The 22,274-nt window shown below is 37.7% G+C and overlaps 1 protein-coding gene across 1 annotated transcript; it reads left to right on the top strand.

The window, feature by feature from the left end:
• The first annotated feature begins 451 nt into the window (after window positions 1–451).
• ibtk (inhibitor of Bruton agammaglobulinemia tyrosine kinase) lies at window positions 452–22,004 on the top strand. Its single transcript, XM_087805196.1, has 29 exons — window positions 452–597; window positions 1,932–2,767; window positions 2,872–2,968; window positions 3,105–3,229; window positions 5,393–5,503; window positions 6,400–6,570; window positions 6,650–6,767; window positions 6,879–7,059; window positions 7,147–7,270; window positions 8,463–8,640; window positions 8,786–8,939; window positions 9,442–9,826; window positions 9,983–10,236; window positions 10,666–10,752; window positions 10,833–10,915; window positions 10,996–11,033; window positions 11,177–11,273; window positions 11,365–11,466; window positions 11,536–11,653; window positions 12,045–12,105; window positions 12,981–13,105; window positions 13,211–13,323; window positions 13,428–13,573; window positions 13,731–13,846; window positions 14,115–14,210; window positions 14,284–14,436; window positions 14,763–14,954; window positions 18,886–19,018; window positions 20,751–22,004. Exons 2-29 carry the CDS (start codon window positions 2,423–2,425, stop codon window positions 20,874–20,876), a joined length of 4,029 nt encoding a protein of 1,342 aa, XP_087661322.1. The 5' UTR covers window positions 452–597; window positions 1,932–2,422; the 3' UTR covers window positions 20,877–22,004.
• The last annotated feature ends 270 nt before the right edge of the window (window positions 22,005–22,274 follow it).

Here is a 22,274-nt window from a genome sequence, read left to right as displayed (position 1 = left end):
TTCTTTGTACTATGTATTGCGTGACACTTTGTGTTGGTCTTTCACATTCAATTCTAATAAGATATATTAATGTTTGTGGCATGACAAAATGTGGAAAAGATCATTGGGTATGAAAACTTTTGCAAGCCACTGTATATATATATATATATATATAGCAGCCCCAAAGTTAACTTTATACACATATATATATATATATATAGATATATATATATATATATAATACTTTATATATTATATATATGTATATATATATATACATATATATATATATAGCAGACCCCCCTCCAAGTTAACTTTATATATATATATATATATATATATATATAGAATATAACTTGGGGGCTGCTATAGCGGCCGGGAGGAAATGAACCAATAGACATGAGGATTGGTAGAGTGCTCCGTGCTGGGACCAATCAGAAGTCTCGATGCTAGCAAATGGGTTTGTACCAAACCTGGGAGCTTTCGGTGATCATCTCCTGTCAAATTTAGCACCACAGCTTCTTTCTTTACCTCTTAAAATACGTAACAATGGAACAGTGGATATACTTATTTGATGCTTCTCTGTCCCTTTCACCTTCTTCCTTCATTTAACGGGCGGTAAGTGATGTGACGCTGTTAAAGGTAGCGACGCCGTTAGCATTGCTAGCCCCGCTGATGTGTCAGTTCATGACACGTAACTGGATAGATCCAGAAATATTGACACAGTTAATCGATAAAACAATGTTTATCTTTAAGGCCTATTCTGAGAAATAGTTATATCTTAATAGTGTCAGTATTGCGTGTTGGTTGTATGTTTCGTCGGCTTACAATTGCAGGACCTGCAGAGAAGCAACTGGCTAATATTATTTTAAATATTTAAATAAATATAAAAGCCAGAACAGTTATTTACCAGAAAAAAACTAAATTTATCTTGAATGGGCGAGTGTTTAAAACAGAAGAACAGCTGTCACACCAAAGACAGAGTCTAGAATGATCTAATTCTTCTAGTTACGTAACCATCATACAGAGCCAACATTTCCACTATCTTTGAAGAGAAGCTGCTGATGCTGCTTTAAAACGTCACATACATTAAACTTGTCCTCCACTAAAAGATTTAAATCGTTTTTTTAATTGTTACTTTACTTAAAATGTAGTTATTATTATATATATATAAGTTATTTAGGCATGCAGCTGCTGGTTTGTCAACAGAGGGTTTAGGTTGCAGATGTGACCGTGGAACATATGAGGCATTTTCAAATTTACTACACTATACTTGTGGCTTGTAATCCATGCGCTTGTGTGTTCTCGTCTGGACTATTGCAACAGTTTGTTTTCATGTGTTAACAAGAAGGAGCTGTCTTGCCTGCAGTTGATACAACTCAGCAGCAAGAATTCTGAGCTGCTCTAGTAGAAGAACTCACATTTCGCCGATCCTTAAAACTCTTCACTGGCTTCCAGTTTCTTTCAGGATCAACTTTAAAATTCTGGTTCTTACTTTTAAAGCTATTCATGGTCATTAAATTCATTACATCACTGATCTGATCCAGCCTTACACCCCAGCTCGGGCTCTGAGGTCTGTGGATCAGAATCTACTGATGGTTCCTGAACACGCTTCAGGACCAGAGGAGAGAAATCCTTCCAGACTGTTGCTCCTAAGCTTTGGAACGATCTTCCTCTCCCTTTGTGTTTGATGATCTTCTGACTCCTTCAAGAAACATCTTAAGACATTTTATTTATGGCTTTTTTCCTTGATTTTTCTGGAAGTCCTGTGTTGTTCTCGGTGTTATCTTGACCTTTTAAGTTTATCTTTTATTGAGTATTGTTTTGATTGTTTAAGCGCTTTGTGACCCTGGTCTGGAAAAGCGCTCTATAAATATAAATTACTTACTTGTTTTATTCTCCACTGATTCTCACTTCCTGAATGATGACCTTTGACTTTGTTTCTTTCCCAGGCCCCTTCTACAATTATGGCGTTTTAAATCAGAGAGCGGTATTTAGGGGGGGTACAGGGACCTATCCCCTCAGGTTCCCTGATTGGTCAGTGGAGAATATCGGAGGAGGGTCTTCAGGATTGCCTTATTTGTAAAGTATTTATAGAACTATTTTTGCAGGCATTGAAACACAATTTTTTGTACTTAGAAGTTTTGAAATTATAATTATGTTCATGGTGCAGCTGAACACTAAAAGCACTTTACGCTCTGTGGAGTTGATGATGGAGATGGTTGACTGAGACAAGTCGCCGTAAGGCTCTGGGGATGCTAGGGTGCGGTGGAAGCTCAACACAAGCACAATTCTAGCTCCCCAACCACCTCTGTCTAGTTTTGCTGCTTCCTCAGTGCTTTATTTCTTTTTGTTGCTAAGCTTAGTTGTGTTTTTCATTTCATTTGTGGGCGGGGGGGATTGTATATTGGATAAAAGTGTAAAGGACTTTTGGATTGAATAAATGGATGTTAAGGGGGTAAGGATGAGCGTGGCACAACCAGACTGCACCCCAAAATGTCGCTCTCTGCAACATGCAGACAAGATGGTTGCAGCCTTAACAAGAGGCTCGGAGGGTCAGCTGAGGTCATTCTTGACAGCACACTGTTACAATTCAGCGTCTTTACGGGATGCCTTCGGCCGCACTGCTCTGCACCTGGCGGCCTCCCTAGGAAAGAAGGCCTTGCTGGAGTGGCTGCTGGAGAACAAGAATGCAGATATGATGGCCAAAGATAAGGAGTCAGGCTGGACCGCTCTGCATCGAAGTATCTTCTATGGACAGATCCACTGTCTCATATCCCTGGTTAAGGTTTGTGTTCCAAAAATATACAAAACTCTGGTATAATTGATGGTGTGTGTCTTTGGCACAAAACCACAAAGTGAGTCCTAGTTTTATCTCTGCCTTTTTTACAGCATGGTGGACTCATTACTACACAGGACAAAGAAGGTCTCTCTGTCCTTGACCTGACTATGAAGGACAGACCGGCTCACGTTTCCTTTAAAAACACAGGTAGGGAACCATTGACCACTTTTACTGAAATGTTTTTATATCTTAAATCTATAAACGATATCTGATAGTTGTTTAATAAAAACTAAACCTATCATGTACGGTTGTGTTTGAGCTTAACTGTCTTTTTTTTCCCCAGATCCAACTGAAGTCTACACATGGGGAAACAATACAAATTTCACTCTTGGCCATGGAAACCAGGAGACGCGTCAGCATCCAGAGCTCGTAGACGTGTTTGCCCGGACTGAAGTTTACATCAAGCAGGTAGAATAGCTTGAGCTCCATTGATGTATATTTAAATGTTAAGATTTCACATGATGTATATTTGATCAAACACTAATTTTCTTTATATAACCTATTTTTATGTTGTTGAGTAAAATTGACATTTATCGGATTATTCTGCTATACTATAGTACTGTTAATAACCTAACAATGTTTTCTTTTATAATAAGCTTTTTTTTTTATCGAGTTTTACCAGATGATGATGAAAGACAAAAAAAGGGAGAGAGAAAGGGAAAAAAAACAAAGCACAAAGGGTCCACTCTTGGACATTATGTAACCGAGATTCACTCCGGGACAAAGCCTAGTCGAGGTTTTCAATACACAAAGTGTACATAGAATAAGAATGAAAAAAGATGATATAAAATTGGAGAAATTATAGTAATAAATAAAAAGATACCAACAATAATAATACTTGATACTTGCAGAGGTTAGAGGTCACTTGTGATAATTCAGACAAATTCGATAATTGAATCAATTCAAGTGCATGATAGTACATTGAGGGCTATTTATGAATACAATTTTCCCACATGCACTCCCTAATAAAGGTTTTTGAATCTTGTATATTTTCCCATTGGTGGATGAATCAATAAAAGAGGCATAAATTGGCTGCAACAACTCCAACCGTCATCTTAGTGGCAAGTCTCAGTTTTCCACTGATTAACGATATGATCTATTTTCCCATCATCAATGAAGTTTGTACCCATTCTGTCTTCTGGGCTGGAAGAGCCTCTTGTGGGCGTGGATCGACAAATTTATAAAGACATGGACAAATTGCAAAGTTAGCTTGAATAACTAATTATAAAAAAAATAAATCAAATAAAGAGGGCAGGATCAGATCAGAATCAACGTCTTTTAAAACCCCAACAATGCTTTTCTGTTGGAGGGAACATGTGACTTCATGGAATTGACTTTGAATTGATGTTTGCTAATGGTCTGTTAGTCACTTAAATGAGTCTTTTCAAGGTTAAACTCATCACAAACTCTGTGCCAACCGAGCCACAATTTCAGTCGTGTGCCATGTGGATGCCGTTAGAAATATTCATTTAGTGGTTGGCACAAGTTTTGCTGCTCTGTTGGTGCATTTTTGTCACATGCTAGATATAATTAAGAAGTTGTGTTGGTGCTTGTGAAACTTGTATTAAACTAGGCGCTGACTTGATAATCGGTCGAAGCAGTGGTCCCTCATATATTGCAGGTTTCCTGTAATTCCTGTACAGCTTTGCCGCCCAGCCAACCAAAAACAGCTCTTGATTACTTCTCACGTAGAAAAACAAACGTATAATTTAAATACAGTATTGTAGCGACCGATCAGCAGTCACTGGAAGGAGCAGTGTAGAAATGCATCATGGGAGCTCACATATATACAAGTCTTCATATACATAATATATTTGTAACATGGTGAATAAAAACAAGTAGATGAGCTGTTTGTGGCTGCAGCTTGATGTGATATATTTAAATATTTAGTACTAATGTTTTAATAAATCCACAAAACAGTGAGACCCAGGGTAGGTGAACTGCGATATGGCAGGGGACCACTGTACTTGCTAGAGTGTTGTATTGCTACACATGGAGCATGGAGTACTAGTCATGCAGCGGTTCAGGGGTAGAAGGATCTGTTTTCATGACCACACAATGACCCAGTGACACAGCCTTTGTATTCCAGTCCCAATCCAGGTGCCAGGGGTTAAATATTAATCCCGCAGTGACATGCTTTTAATTAAATGAAGCGCCATAGTGTGTATGCATGTGTGCCAATGTCCACATCAATGTGATACTTGGGGTAACATCCATGCTCTCTATTGAAGGCTTGATGGGATCAATGTATTAATAATGATGTTTTCTTTTCCACGAGTAGCCTGGGTCTTTATTGCCATAGTGTTTTACTATCACCACAAGAGGTTTTGGCTGACCGATGTGGAAAGAGATGCATGGCAGGGTCTGACAAGAGGTCAGAGTGGTAAAGACAAGACGCATGGTTAAGTGTTGCATATTAATGACATTAAATTAATTTAGGAGAATACCACAGAAATATATATGCCCAGTTTAAACTTTTCCGTTTAGTAATAAGATAACCACTTTGAACATAATATCTTGTGGCAGCTTTTCCCACACTAATGTGTTGTGTTTTTTTTTTTGTCTCTTCAGGTGGTCCTGTGTAAGTTCCACTCAGTGTTTCTGTCTCAGAAAGGTCAAGTGTTCACTTGTGGACACGGACAAGGAGGTCGTCTTGGACATGGAGACGAGCAAACATATCTTGTAAGATGTTTTACTGGCCAAAATGTTTCATTTCTGATAACTAAAAAAGAAATGGATAAGTTCTGACAAAAGGTTCAAATTATATACAGTACATGTTATTTTTGTATGTCTAAATCGGCAAAACATTTTTTGTGAGTTTTTTTTGTTGTTTAAAGCCTTTAAGATTTTAGATTGACTTTGTGTCAGATATGGTAAAGAGACTAAGAGACTATTGCAAGTGTTTAAAAATGCCATTCAATTAAAAGTGGATTTTTCTTTTCAGAGCACTTTATTTTTCCAATTTTTTTCAAACATTATATATATATATATATATATATATATATATATATAATGTGTTGTTTATCTATTTGCTTTCAAATCATATTTAATTTTATAGTAAATATGGAGGTTTTTTCTTGGTTCAAATTTCAATTAATTGTGTAAGTTCTTTACGATGATCATACATCGTAGACTCAATGTCTTCTGGTTTAGACTATTGTAACAGTTTATTTTGGTGTCAAAACAAGACGTATCTGTCTAGCCTGCAGTTAATACTAAACTCTGCAGCGAGAATTCTGAGCCGCTCTAGTAGAAGAACTCACATTTCCTGATCCTTAAAACTCTGCATTGTCTGCCAGTTTCTTGCAGGATCAATTTTAAAATTCTGGAGTCTACTGACTCCTTCAACAAACTTTTAAAACATATTTATTTGTGCTTTTCCCTGATTTTCTGGGACTTGTCTTATGTGTCTTGATCCTTCAAAGCATGTATTTTAACTGTGTATTGTTTTTGATTGTTAAAGTGCTTTGTGACGCTGGTCTAGAAAGGTGCTTTAGAAATAACATTTACTTACTTACATGATGGAAGGGATAGAAGCTTAATGCTTGCTTTTTTTTCTTCTTCTTTTTGTGCTGTAGGTTCCTCGGATGGTCCAAGGTTTGATGTCCCACCACTGTGTCCAAGTGGCAGCAGCGAAAGACCACACTGTGGTTTTGACACAAGAGGGCTATGTTTACACTTTTGGCCTCAACACCTTCCATCAGCTGGGTCTATCTCCTCCTCCTCTCTCTGCACACGTCCCGAAACAGGTAAGTGACCAAGTATGGTTGCATTTGTTTTGTTTTGTGTGACTTTAACTTCAAAAATGAATCTCAATGATATGGACAGGTCATCTCCAAGGTACTGAGAGGCAAGACGGTAATTGGAGTGGCTGCAGGAAGGTTCCACACTGTGCTGTGGACCAAGGAGGCTGTTTACACCATGGGACTCAATGGAGGACAACTTGGTAAAGATGAATTTTGAATAAATTTTAATATAAAAATGTTCCCATTAGTGTTTTGACCTATTTTTGGGCCACATATTGCTGCCTTCGTTTCATTTATATCATTCTTTAAAGGCTATCTGTTGGACCCTAATGGGGAGAAGTGTGTGACGGCCCCACGACAGGTGTCAGCTCTGCATCACAAGGATGTGGGGATATCAATGGCTGCTGCTAGCAATGGAGCAACTGTGGTTGTGACCGATAAAGGCGACGTTTATCTGCTGGCGGACTACAAGTGCAAGAAAATGGCCTCAAAGTGAGTCAAACACCCCCCCAAAAAAAATCACTCATTCCTTTGATATTAGCATTTAAACTTTAACATGCTACTTTTTTACTCCCGTAGGCAACTCAACATTAAGAAGGTCCTGGTCAATGGTGGCTCTCTAGACCACCGCGTGGAACCACAATTTCTGAACGATGGTGGTGGGGAGAAAGTGTCCATCTTGGCCTTGGATGAAGCAGGACGTGTAGGTTTTTGTATTTTGCGGAAATGCATTTGAATGTTTACTAAAGAAAATGTTCTATGTTATTAATGGAGCTTATAGTTTATTCACTTCGTTTTAACTTATCCTTATCAGTCAGTCTTAGAGACTGATCAGATCACTGTGGCTTTTGTAAAAGGTATTTTGTTTTGAGTTCATATTGCAGGGTTGATCACTTTAACACTTTAAGTGTCATTGGCAGCATGAATTTAATCTACTTGAGTCTCTGACATTGAATTTTATTGTTCCCCTGTTCCATATTTGAAGGTTTACTAACCCAAACCTATTAATTCCTTCAGTTAAAACTATGGAAGTTTATCATATTGAATGCGTGAATTTAACATTTCAAACGTTAAAACTTTGAGTTTATTGTAACTTTGTTTTGTTTTATTAAGCATTGAACTTTTCTTTTATAATTGAATGTAATAATTTATGAAATATTATAATATTTATATAACTATCTTGAAAGGTTGAATTTATTTTGTTGAAGAATTGAATACAGAAATTGGAATATTTGCTAAATTTCTTATTTATTGTTTTTACACATCGGATATTGTAATACCAATAATTGGAAAATATTAGAGAACATTTACAACATTTTAAATTGAATATAAAAATGTTGACATAATAGTGACAACAGACGATAATAATTAAATTCATTATTAAAAAACAAAAAAGCTTCAATAAAACAAAAACATTTCAACCAATCAATATCTTGATAGTTGAGATATTCTTCCATACTTCATCATAAACAATCATACAAATATTTGTTTTCTCTTTCAATTAAATAACAAATGGGGTTAAACAAATATGTTTTAAGATGGTTTTAGTGTAAACTTGTTTTCGAGGTCTGAGCTTTCCAAAGCCAGGAAATGCACTCTAAAGTCACTTCTGAAATAATTGTCTTTTACAGCATAGAATATATATAATATATAAATAATAATTATTAAAATGAAAAATATTCAATGGGTAAGTAAAGTTTTATCAGACATACCCTCCTAATGTAAGCACAGTGACCAACTCAGTTACTCTTAGCATCTCCTCTGAGTTGTTATCTAACTGAAAGTGCATAATAAACACTTACACAACTCCAAATCACAGTTATATATATGTATGTATATGTTTTATTGAGCTCAACGTTATTTCCGTAACTTTTTTGAAATTTCCCGACTTTCAGGTGTTCTGCTGGCGCACCTCGGGCAGTTCGGTGAGACAGTGCCGGTGGGCGTACGGGCGTCAGGTTTTCATGTCGGACATCGCGCTCAGCAAGAGCGGCATGATGTTTGTGACTCAGGAGGGTGAGGGCTTCAGCGGCGTGTGGGCTGGGGAATGCAAAAAGATCAGTGAAAAGAAAGGTGAGACTGGTTCCATCAGTTTTCCGTTTGCATGTTCTATACCTCAGGTTTTTGTCTAATATATTAAATTAAATCCGCAGTTAATTATTTCTGATAATCCTTGGTCTTGAAGTTGAAATGTCAAGTTTTTTTTCTCACATTTCAGATATTGGGGTTGAGGTTTGTGGCCATTCGGATGTAGGTACAATGTTCGAGCGAATTCGACTGGAGAAGCTTCCCTACGTCCACAGAGCAGTGAGCATCACCACAGACTCCAAGGGACGCAATTTTGGAGTTCTTCAATCGGACCCGAAAACAAGGTGCGTCATCTCCTCTTAAAATCTCAAAACTTACTATGACAAAAAAAAAAGTTAAAATTCATCACTTAATGTGTTCGACTTCAGACCAGGAATAATTTTTAACAAGTTTAGTTCAAATTATACTTTGCTTTTTTTTGTTTTGAAAACAATATGTCCAAACATCAGTTTTAAAAGCTGCTGGAGTCCACTGTATCCTCTCGTTCTCAGTCATCGCCAGGATCACACAGGATTTTAATGCTCTCTTAGCTGCAAAGGACTCCTGCCATCTAGCGGCCGTAAACTTTAGTGCAATACAAAAATGAACAAATGTTATAAATATTTGCATGTTAAATGTAAATTTAAAAAATATGTATGTATATTTATGTGTTTTACCCACATTGTATTGAAATATAAACTCTTAAAGAACTATGATGATCATCTCTGTTTTTGCTTCTGCTATGTGTCAGATAACATTACAATTTATACATTTGTGTTTTTTCTGTATTTCTTTTTATTATTCTAGTTTATATGAGATTCCCAGTGTTTCTCCTTCAACCTTCTCCCAACATTTCCGGAGGCTTTTGGATGAGGCAGATGAAACTGACAGCATCCATGATGTCACACTTCAAGCAGGCAACCGCACCTTCGCAGCACACAAATATATCCTGTCCATGAGGTCAGAGTTCTTCCGAAAGCAGTTCATGTCTGAGAGATGCGCTGTCGATGAGGAGGATGAAAAAGATATCCGGAGAAGCGAAGATGCTGTGGGCTGTGACCTGCTTATATTGGAGAAAATCCCGGCAGACATGCTGGAATATGCTCTACACTTCATCTACAGCGACTCCTGCGAGCTGCTGGTGCACGGTGCACGTCCGGCCGTTTCTGAGGTCAAGGCAGGTCGAATCCAGGTGAGTCAAGTGCCAAAAATATTCATATCTCAAATAAAAGCTTTCCATGGTATATTTAAATTGGCTTAATGTACGTCTAACTATAAAAGTAATCTCATTTAACGAGTTCCTGGGCTCATTTGAGCTTCAAAGATGTAACTCTGATGTTTCGGTCAGGATACGGAGCAGGAGAATCTTATCAGCAACCTGCAGGACTTGAGCGTGAGAGGGCGCTCAGCGCTGGACGTCTACCGCACGCTTCCCCAGGATATTAAAGACGAGGCCAACAAGAGCAAGATCTCCTCCAAACAGGGCAAGAAGGCGAAAGGAGGCAAAATCGACAAGGCCAGAAAACACGACGACGGGCCAAACCCGGTCAAGACTTTACAGAACTGCGCAAAGAAGCTCAGCTTGAGCAGCCTTTCGGCACGGTAGGAACCAATGTTTGGATAGAGTTTTAGCAGTGCCAAGACTCTTGGTTGATTTAGAGAAAAACTAGAAGTAACACCATAAACGTTTAACAGTTAATATAAAAGTCTTTTTTTTTACATAAATAATATATGTATTACTTAAACCTGTTACTGATGACTGAAGTAGCGGTTATAATCGGTCAAAAAATAAAGTTGCTTCAATCTTAAAAGAAGATTGATATTTTTTCGGGGGGATTGAATGACACACACGTCCTTCACATAATATATGGCCAACACAACAAATCAGTTTTAAGGGTCTCAACACTTTTATCAATTGTAGAAACTTTAAAAAATATATATAAAATAAAGAAACAAATACCTCCGTAGTTGCTAAATGTCTTGGAAATTGAAAATAAGATATTAATGTGCTGTACTCAATTTACTTTACAGACTGGATGGGGTCAAATATGAAAGCGGAAGGATCAACGTAGTAAACAAAAAAAATGTCAACAAGCCGAAGTTCGGTCCGAAAAAATGGTAGGACATATAAATCAAAACCCTCCATATTTATATTCAACTTTGATCATGGCCCCTAATTAATATCTGCTTTCATCCAGCTCCTACCTGTGTGATGTCACCCTAAAATCTGAAGATGGCAAAGAGTTTCCATGTCACAAGAGTGTCCTTTGCGCAAGATTAGGTAAAACCTCATCTCTCATTTATGGTGTGTTTAAAAAATGAATCTTTTAATTCTAAGTTATTTTTTTATGCACTTCGCAGAATATTTCCACAGCATGCTTGGAAACCCCTGGATAGAGGTGAGTCTCATATGTTGTTATCTATAACAGACGTATTGATCCATGCCATTGTATTATATTTTTTATTCTAATGGTTTAATTAAAGCCTGTGAAAATAAGGAATTCACTTCTTTTTTTTTCTACATCCCTTGCGCCCCTCTCAGGCCAAATCTTGTACTGCACTTGAAATGCCCATCAGCTCTGAAATCCTGCAGGTTATTCTGGAGTATATTTACACGGATGAGTCTCCCACCATTAAAGGTTCCCAATGAGTCTCCAGACTTTCTTTCAATATTATTTTCCTCAATCCTCTTGATGTATTGACATTTGTTGACTCTTCTGTTCCCGTCAGATTGTTTGAACGTGGAGTTTGTCTGCAATGCACTGGTTGTAGCCGATCAGCTGCTCATCACGCGACTGAAGGAGATTTGCGAAGTCGCAATCACAGAGAATTGTAAAAATTGTTTTGTTTGTTTTTTGCATGGCTTTCTCTATTTATTACACGCGTTTTATTCTCTTTCAGTGACTCTGAAGAATGCAGCAGAGCTACTTGAGTTCGCTACCATGTACAACGCTGAGCAACTGAAGCTGTCCTGTCTTCAGTTCATAGGGCTCAACATCACTGCCATGCTGGAGTCGAAGTGAGAGCCACATTCCTAAATACTCTTTATATTCTCAAACTTCTCACGTTATAATAAGCTTGTTGAACATGTTCCAAACTGCTGAATTTATTTCATTCTAATGCATCTTATTTTTGCAATTTATAACCTTTGTTGTAAACAATATGTATGACGGGACTATTTAGTGTAGCGTCCACATCAAACTATTAAAACAAGCCTTTACATATTCAGTCTATGTTAGAGAATTGATTCATTAGTTGAACTGCAAGTCAGGTCCTTCTTTCTCAGGTATATTCACACTTTGATTTTGCTTTGCAGAAGAGAGTCATCATTGTTTTGTACATCTTTCCAAATTAAATACGCAATAATGTTAAATATTTGTTTCCGCTGCTGTTGTTGTTGTGATCTCCAGAGCCCTGGATATTCTCAGTAATGAAGTGCTTATGGAGCTTTCCAGTGCCTACAGGAGGATGGTGAGTCATTCTTCCAATATGCGTTGTGATTTCAATATGATTAAACTTTTATTCAAATGGCATAATCATTTTGGAATTTAGACAAAACTAAAATAGTTTTTTTATATCATTATCTCACTCCGAGGTTTTTCAAGAAATGTAATTTAATATGGATTTAAATGATTTTATGTAATATTATTGCAACAAACTCATATCTGGTGCGTCTTTATATGTCAATATAAAGTTAAATAAACTTGTATATCTAGTAATGTTTTGGATACATGGTATTGGTATTGGGTTGTGTATTGGCAAGAATCGTATGATACGATACAGGAGCAACAATACAATGCTATATATTCGGAAACTGCAGTAACAAGGATATATGTGTAGTATTGTTGAGTACTTGAATCTGGTGTTGCAGAATTTACAGACCACATGACTCTTGACGATGTCATAACTGCTTTCATTTGTTTTCAAACCAAAATATGTCCAGACATCAGCTTTAATAGCTGCTGGAGTCACTGTATCCTCTTGTCCTTAGTCACCAAGTTCTTAAGCTGAGGAGGACGTAATGACTGCTGCCATCTAGCGGCCAGAAATTGATTTGCAAAACTTAAGTAAAGGGAAAAAAATATTTAAAATAAATGGGATTTGAAAGCAGAAAAAAATGCACCTTTTTCAAATAATTATATTCTTAATTGATACTGTGCTGTTGCATATCAATAGATTCTTGTGAAGAAGAATACTTGCTTGTTCTGCTGATTCATGTACGATGATGACCATCATGAAATGGATTCATCAAATGTGATTCAACTTTGATTTAAATGATATAGTTTAAAGAATGACTACACTTCAATAACTAAGTTGAAATAAATTGTTCAAATGTCTTTCATTAGATCCCTGCAATGCAAAAAAGGGTGATCACTCCGTATCCTGACGCTCCAGACCTCAGTATGTATGAGGATGAGGAGTTCCACTCTGCTTTCAGCACAGAACCCAATGAGCTGGATCACTGCTGCAGGTATGACGATCAGATTGACATGAAAATCAGTTTAATTCCTCAGTTTATAGATAGTTGGTGATGGATGGATCTCTGGTTTCAATCTTCACTTTTTCAAATTCTCAGGGAAACACTTCTAAAGAAAGCAAAGATTAAGGCAAAGAAGAAACCGAGGCGACGATCCGACAGCTCAGGAGGATACACTCTGTCTGACATCATTCAGAGCCCCACCCCTGCTGGTAAAACAGACCCCATAGACAATTATTTGAAATGATTTAATTTCTCTACAGGTCTTTCTGTATGTCTTGGTTTTCCTCCTTTTAAACTCTGCTTGTCCTCTCAGTGGTTATGCCGAGTCTGGTGAAGACAGTCGAGGCCAATTCTGCCGAGTCCTTGCACGAGCCACTGACCTCAGACTCTGAAGGCAGTGGCATGGGAGTGGGAAGTCCACGAGACTCTCAGTCGCCAGTATTTCACGACAGACCGGAGGTTGGTCTGTAGTCAAATAAGAAAATCAACCAACAGCATGAGAATTCACAGCGACATTATTGGTTTTAATAGTTTTCCCGGCAGCTTAAAATCATAATCGTGATATATTTTTTTTTTCAAAATTGTTAAAAAATGATGTTTGATATTGTGTTGACAGAATGGCAAGGCCTTCAATCAAAGGCTACAAAGCCCACCCAGCACACCAACCTCCGACTGTACTGGTCTACCAACCCCCCCAAACTCGGCTCCTCGAAGCATCCCGCTCCTTAACAGGTAGGAACGCTTTAAAATTTACTAAAATAATAATAAAAAAAATATTTTACATGTCTAAAATGAGCTTTCAGATTCATATTTTTATATGCAAGTGATGTGGAAAAGGCTGAAAAATTCCCTAGATGTTGAATATTGTGTAGTTCTGCAGAAAAAAAACGACTCGCATTGTAATTGTGTTTAACTAATAAATGACCCAAAAAAGAAGGTTGAATAAAATCACTATAACTGAACTTTAAGATTCAAATGTTTATAATAACCACGTTTTTAGACCAGTTTACCCACCTGTCTTGGATCTGCGAACCATCATGGATTTAGAAGCCAACTCCCTGCCTTCTCCTGGTGCAACCCCTAAAAACTCTGCAAGGTATTGTTGAGGAAATCCAAAACGTAATCGGTATTTTACAAAGGATGGTTTCTCACTTCCTGTCATCCTGCAGTCTCGGCACCAAACCGTCCCCCGTGTCGACAAAACTGTCCCAGAAGCAAAGGAAGATGCTGGCCATGGCCCACAAGGAAGCTAGTGTGGACTGCACTGTGACCAAACCTGCCCACATCGTCACCCCATCCAAAACCAGCAATGGAAAGGCCTGGTGAGCACCTTTGGGACTGAACTTTTTAGAATCACAAGCCCATAATTGGTGTCCTGTGGATCTTTAAAAACTTAAAATGCATTAAATAAATGGATTTAACAATGAGGCCTTAATTGGCATTACATGACACACAGACAAGTGATGTTTATTTTGTGTAAAATAAAGCTATGAAGTTCATTTTGTTAAACATTTTTTTAAGCTGTTTTAGAAGTCTTGAATTTCACTTGAATTTAAGCTTAAGATACCGCTTTACTTCAATATTTTAAAATATAATCTTGTGTTATAGCCTAATTTTAAATTTTTTTTTAATCTTCTCATGACTACAGGGCCACCACAGTCCAGTCTCCGCCCTCCACGTGTTCACTGCGGGCGCTGCTGGAGGAGGAGAACCGACTAAATGCCCAGCAGAGACTTCAGAGGGGTCAGGGAGTTGCCCGAGTTCCACCGGCCACTGTCGCACCCCCCAGTCGCAGGGCCTCATGCAGACATGAAGACGACGAACAGGAGAAGCCCTCGGGGTGAGTTGACGATACTAATGTGGTCATTACTGTGGCGGACCACGAGGGGTCGCTGTTGGATTGTTATTGTAAAGCGATCACTCACTCAAGTAGAGACTGTAAGATCCACTTGTTCTAGTCATTGAGTAACCATCAGTTGTCTATAAAGAAAATACAGTTGTGTTCCTCATTTTGGTATTTTTGTGGAAGTGAAAACGTTTGTATGTCAGTGAGTTTGTTGAAAAACACAAACTGCTCTTCATCGACACTAAATAAGACCTTAGTGACCTGAAGCGTCACAGATGTGCACGAACTATGAGTCACCCTGACCTTAAGAACGTCTGCCGAGAGCTGGACAAGTCGTAACTACCGGACAAAAATATTTTTTTTGCACTTACTGAAGCCACATTTTATGTTGAATTTGTTACTTATACATCACTGATCTGATCCAGCCTTACACCCCAGCTCGGGCTCTGAGGTCTGTGGATCAGAATCTACTTATGGTTCCACGCACACGGCTCAGGACCAGAGGAGAGAAATCTTTTCAGGCTGTTGCTCCTAAGCTTTGGAACAATCTTCCTCTCTCTTTGCTCTTGATGGAGTCTACTGACTCCTTTAAGAAACATCTTAAGACGTTTCTATTTGTTCAGGCTTTTCCTTGAATTTCTCGAACTCCTGTGTTGTTCTCGGTGTTATCTTGATCTTTGAAGTATGTACTGTTTTGAGTATTGTTTTGATTGTTAAAGCGCTTTGTGACCCTGGTCTCGAAAAGCGCTATATAAATAAATATTACTTACTTACTTACTTACTTACTTATACATATTTTCTTTAAGTATAGTAGTCTCTTTATTTCTAGATTATGTTCAAATTCTTATATAAAATAAAATTATTCTAGCCTTTCATATTGAGCATTATTTGTAGTTAAGAATGACCTACTTTCTTTTCAGCACCTCGGTTCAAAAATGATTTTAAGATTCCAAAGTTAGCCTCAGGAGGCAGCACTTGGCAGAAGACGGCCTGTTGATAGTTTTACAAAGACCAGTGAGAAGCAAGGAGGGGAAAAAAATAAACGCAGGTTTCAATGTGGTGTATTTTAATATTTTTTTGTTCCGCACATGCTGACAACCCGTTGAGCTGTAGTAAAGTGTGCATGAACCTACTAACCTGACCACTACAGAAAAAACTATCTCACTCAGCCGCAATTATCTCGCCCGTTAATTAAAAAAAATATTTTTAATTGTACAAATCAATTGAGACAAATTAAATAATATAAAAAACTTTGAAGTTTTTTAATTGTTTTTTATTTATTTCGGTGGACGGGTTTCTTGTGAATTTATATTTTGGTTTTAATTGACTCACAACATCAATAATAACTTACACCATTAATGGATAAATGTTTTTTTTTTAATATGTCTGGTTGTATTAGTGTGTATGTATGTGTGTGTGCAGAGTCATTTATCCACAAGATAATGATTGGCTTCTTGGTTGAATTATAATTTAACTTATTTATTACAATCCTTTACTAGGCCAGTGAATATTGTAGCTTTTAAAACAATATTGTTATTATTGCTTGGTTTTAGTATTATTAAAAGATAGTTAGTAATACATGTAGAGGTGGTTTCAGCCACTTCTTGTTAGAAAAAATTTCCATTGAAATGAAAAATTTACCAGAAAATGACCAGATTCCTTTTTTTTGTATTTAAATAATACAAGAACAAAAATGTGGCTAGAGAGTTCCGGACAGATTTCAGTCGCAGTAACATAGTAGTTCTTCTAGTAGTGAGTTTTAAGACGACCTCCAGATATCAAACGGCTGTGAGTCACTCTGCTGAAGCCAGTGACGCTAATCAGAATAGATAAGGGCAGCCCTCGTGTCACAGCAGATCATACAGAACACAGAGCAGGTTTCAGGTTCCTCTTGGTTTTTCCATTGAGCAGCGAGGTCGTTCGCTTCAAGGCTCAGGAAACGGCAGCAGCCCCCCCCCCAGGACCCCGTGTCCATATCAAAGTCACATTAATAGAAATGTCTGCCTGATGTTTGGCTTCTAGTCCAAGACCAGGCAGCTTTTTTTTATCAGGGTTTCTCATTCGTGTGTTTTGTTGTAACGTGCACACAATTAACACTAATATCCAGGTGAAGATGAACAACTAGAATTTACAGCGTTTCACCAAAATAAACTCCATTGTAGGATTAGAAGTAAAAACACAAAACAAATCACAGTATACGTTTAACTTTTTCAATGGCATTAATGCAAATATTTTTTAACTAACGAGTGCTTTATATCAAAAGATGAAGGGATTTTAAAATCAAAACTTATCACTTGATATGCGTGGCATCCGAATATGTTCAGTGATCGGCAAATGACTTTAAATTGGCAAGTAATTACAGTTACTCCTTTCAAAAGTATCTCAGTTACTCTACTTTCCAAGTAACTTCTTACTAAGGAAAGTATTTTTTTGTCAGAAAGGGAGATTATAGGCCAGTGAAATGCTGTGAGTAAAAAAGTAAATAAAGACAAAATATATTTCTTGACAAGGATGGTGTTTTTCATGTAGCAACTTTTTTTTCTTTTATACTCAAAAAAAATATGCTAAAAGAAGCGCTGTGATTTTTATGTTATGTTTGATAAAATATACCACCTATTTTAAGTGGTTCTACAAGATTCTTTTTTTTGTCTGATAACCTCTCGAATGGGTTTGCTGTAATGGGTTTAGGTCGTAGGTGTTTGAATGAAGACAAATCAATATAGTGCAACTACGATAGAAATATTTAACTACTGATATGATTTGAAATAAATAAAAGCAGTCATTCGGTCTATAAATTCTACAACACCAGAACCAAGTACTACGAAAGTACTACAAATATCTCCTTTTGAGTTTTTATGCATCTGTTACTATTTCGGGTCACATGATCTCTTGACCACATGGAAAACTCGGTCAGTTTAGATCGCAGTAATGACAAACGCCTCTAAGAAGTAATTAGTTTGTACAGCAAAAAGTAGTATCGTAGTAACTGTTACATGTAAGTGCCAACCCTAGTCATGTTGGAAGAGAAAAACTACCAGTTGAAAAACGGAAACAACAAAGAAACCTGGGAGAGATTTGTAAACAAAAAAAAAATTTGTTGCTAAAACAGTGTTCAACAACATTAAGTTTGTTACAAAACCAAAAAACTAAAAATAATTAAAATGCTATTCATATAAATGGGGCATTAAACTGAAATGGAATTTGTTGGAATAAAGTCTCTGCTCTGATTTCTAACTGCTGTTTCCTCTTTCGTTTCTACCCTTAATGAGCTTGATCATCTATTCCAGTGCCATTAGAATATTCTTTGTTTAAATTTAACATTTCAAATGTGTTTTTTAAGCATTTTGCCATTTTCTTTTAATAACTGAATTCAATCATTTTGAAAGGTTTTTATTTAGGTTTTTATTGATTAAAATAGTTTCATGGTTCAAATTCAAAAATACATTTTCCATGAGTAGCCTTTTAAATGAGTTTTCATTGAATGCAAGTCAAATATTCGTGAACAATAATTCAAAGCTCAAAAAAACAACAATCTTGCCAAAATAAGGGTTAATTAATGGAAGAAAGTAGAACTTGTGCTGGTAAGTCTGAGTCGACCCTAAACAAAAGCCCTTTCATACGTTTCCAGTCTATAAAGAGTGATTAAAAAACGTGTCCTCTGCATCAAATGAAAAGAACCGGTGCTGCAGTGTGACAGTAAACAGGTATGCGAGCTCAATAAGTGCCGTCTGGACCTCGGTTCTGACGAAACCCAGACGTGTGGACGAGAATTAAGTTTAATTTTCGGGGCTCAACTAAATCCAGGCGGCCGTCCTCGCACACGAGCTTGTCACCAGCAGTCCACTCAACGTCCGTCCACCTGCTGAGAACGTTTGCCGCTCGTAGTCGCCTCCTTCCTCCCTGATCTCCATCCTTCTCCCCTCAGACCCTGGCTCCTGGGAGCAGTAGGAAGCCCCCCCCTCTCCTCCTTGGTGACCTTTGCTTCCATCGTGGAGGAGGAGAAGCAGCAGGAAGCAGCGTTGATCCGCAGTCGGGAGAAGCCACTGGCTCTCATTCAGGTGAAGCATGATCACACGTCATGGCTTGAGGTGTGAGAGAATATCCACACGCTCAACTTTATACCTATAGTGTATCCATATTCAACACTGTATCCATTTATTTTACATTTTTATATTCTTCTATTTTATTTCGATTACAGTTTTTTATGGTTTATATTCTAATAATTCACAATTTTAATAACATTTGCTGTCTTTTTTAATTTTTTTACTGAAAATAATTAAATTCATGAATCTTAAAATTAAGCACTTAAGTGGTATTAAAGTGTCTTAAATTACATTTTCAAAAGGTCTTAACCCTTGTGTTATCATAGGGTCAAGGTGAGCTGAAGGCTTCTAAACAAATTTGTTTTTGCAGTATCCCTTGTGTTGTCTCAGGGTCAATGTGAACGACCTCCACCCTGCATGTGTATTTATGGAAGCCAGGGAAGTCTTTCACCTTGACCCAGAGACAACACAAGGGATACCGCAAACACATTTGTTCTTAGGCCTTTGGGTCACCTTGACACTGAGAGGACACAAGGGATCCCACAAACACATTTGTCTCAAGCCTTTGGGTCACCTTGACCCAGAGACAACACAAGGGATACCACAAAAACACATTTGTTCTCAGGCCTTTGGGTCACCTTGACCCAGAGAAAACACAAGGGATACTACAAACATATTTGTTCTCAGGCCTTTAGGTCACCTTGACCCAGAGACAACACAATGGATACCACAAAAACACATTTGTTCTCAGGCCTTTGGGTCATCTTGATCCAGAGACAATACAAGGGATACCACAAACACATTTGTTCTCAGGCCTTTGGGTCACCTTGACCCAGAGAAAACACAAGGGATACTACAAACATATTTGTTCTCAGGCCTTTAGGTCACCTTGACCCAGAGACAACACAATGGATACCACAAAAACACATTTGTTCTCAGGCCTTTGGGTCATCTTGATCCAGAGACAATACAAGGGATACCACAAACACATTTGTTCTCAGGCCTTTGGGTCACCTTGACCCAGAGACAACACAAGGGCTACCACAAACACATTTGTTCTCAGGCCTTTGGGACACCTTGACCCTGAGATGACACAAGGGTTAGAAATATCCTAAAATATCTAGTAACATTATTTAATTTTTTTTAATGGATTACCGATTGACGCGCAAATATACCACCTATTTTAAGTGGTTCTACAAGATTATTTTTTTTGTCTGATAACTTCTTGAAGGGGTTTGCTGTAATGGGCTTAGGTCATAGGTGTTTGAATGAAGACACATCAATATAGTGCATCTGCGATACAAAGATTTAACTCCTGTATGATCCCTTGGATGACTGAGGATGTGAGGATACAGTCCAAACCAGCAGTTTTTAAAGCTGACGTTTTTTAAATATTTTGGTTTTGAAATAAATGAAAGCAGTCATTTGGTAAATTCTACAACACCAGAGCCAAGTACTCTGAAGGTACTACAAATATCTCCTTTTGGGTTTTTTTATGCATCTGTTCCTTTTTTGAGTCAAATGATCTGATAAGCATCTCGTCTAGAAAAAGTAGATCCTCTTTGCTGCAGGAGCTGCCAGGCCGCTGTCGGCACCTTTCATAGAAAAAATAAAACTCGTATTTTCCTTTTCTTGTAAGATTAACTGCAGCTTCTAGTGTCAGCAGTTTCTCTTTCTACCATGAAATGGTGGTTTCCCTTCCCCACCAGGACCTCAAATGTTCCTCTCTTTTTCTTTCGGGGGGTAGATCGAAGAGCGAGCCATCCAAGATCTTCTCCTCCATTACGAGGCGCGTGACAACCCCGATGAGTTCATCACGGTGGAGAGATCCTCCAGAGGTCCCATGGCGGCCCCGACCTGGAACAAACACTGAGGCCCGTCCAGGCGCCGCAACATACCGACCCAGTGAGACCATCCACGTCTCCTGGAGGCCCGCTCGTCCATCACGCTAGCGTGGGGACGAGATTAAGTCTCCAGTTCGCTCCAAAGTTAGTCATAACACCAGAGAGTTTCTTATCGCAGGATTACTTTTTGCTTATTTTTTGGTGCTTTGTAACTTAATGAAACTCCAAAATATTGAAAATGTGAAGTTGCCAAAGAGACGAAGCACAAATGTGAGACGAGCGTTGGATTAGATGTTTAACGGCTCGAGGAGCGACGAGTGCAAACTGTTGAGTCGACTCACTAGTATGTTCTAGTACGTAGTCTAGGGTGGATCTGTCTAGTTATTGGATGGTTGAATTTCAAATTTGAAATGTTTGAACCTGTAATTATTTCATTGAAATTGTGTTTTTTTTAAGCATTTTAATGATATTTTTTTTCAAGTATTGAAAGGTTTTTAGTTCTTTAATTTTAAAAATTGAATATTTTCAAAGGGATTTTTTTCATTAACACAAAGTTTGATGTTCTAATTCCAATAATTAATATTTTTTCTATATTTTTCAATTTGTATCCTTTTAAATTGAACACAAGAATGATGGTATAACGGTGCAGCCATGATTGTCTTCATAAAGTACTTTTTATCACATTTTTATATATTGAGTTTAAAAGACTACAAATCGAAAAATATAGAATTTAGGCCTTTTTTTTTCTACAATTAGTTTTAATTACAATTATTCAAACAATCAGATTCAACCTCTAAAATGAATTGATTAAATTAAAAAATATTACCCTCTCAACTAATAAATGATTGTATTCAATTAGGAAAATAAATGCTTACAAAAACGTCATTTCAATAAAAAACAAGTCGACATTTGAAATATAAAAATTCAACCATTCACTTCCTCGAACGGTCAAACTCACATTAGGACTTCTTGTCTCACCAGGTTCAAAGTGTAACCTCTTCCTCTAAAGGCTTTGTATCCATCGATGGCATGTGACGGGCATTAACTGTGTTTGTGTGCTTCACTGCCTCCACATGTGAGTGCGAGTACGAGTACGTGGAAAGTACCCGAAGTGAGAAAAAAAAATGGCATGCATTAAAATGTCACCTGCTCATTGACCTCGTCTCGTTCGTCTCTTCATTGCACCTGGAACAGGTCGTCTTGACACTCGCATCAATTAGCGTTTGATTAAAAGATTAGCGTTCCTAGCGGTGCTACTGTAGCCATGCGGGATCATTGTAGCGGTTAGCAAACCTTCCTATTATTCTTCTGCTGGATGGAAGGCACGTTCCCATTAGATCGAGCTCGTCCTCCGAGTGACCCCAGTGACCCCGAACTTATGCTGATGGAGACTTTTCTATCAGACATAATCAAAGGTAGAGTCGCGC

Source organism: Callionymus lyra, chromosome 13, assembly GCF_982586985.1.
Source record: "Callionymus lyra chromosome 13, fCalLyr1.hap1.1, whole genome shotgun sequence".
In the NCBI taxonomy this organism is placed as follows: domain Eukaryota; kingdom Metazoa; phylum Chordata; class Actinopteri; order Syngnathiformes; family Callionymidae; genus Callionymus; species Callionymus lyra.
Note: the sequence above shows the minus strand (reverse complement) of the source record. Positions and strands in the feature narration are given on the sequence as shown.

Coding starts and splice junctions, on each gene's coding strand:
- ibtk (XM_087805196.1), top strand. CDS start 2,423: ATGGATGTTAAGGGGGTAAGGATGAGCGTGGCACAACCAGACTGCACC. Junction 6,571..6,649: donor CTGCACACGTCCCGAAACAG/GTAAGTGACCAA, acceptor TGATATGGACAG/GTCATCTCCAAGGTACTGAG. Junction 9,827..9,982: donor TCAAGGCAGGTCGAATCCAG/GTGAGTCAAGTG, acceptor TGTTTCGGTCAG/GATACGGAGCAGGAGAATCT.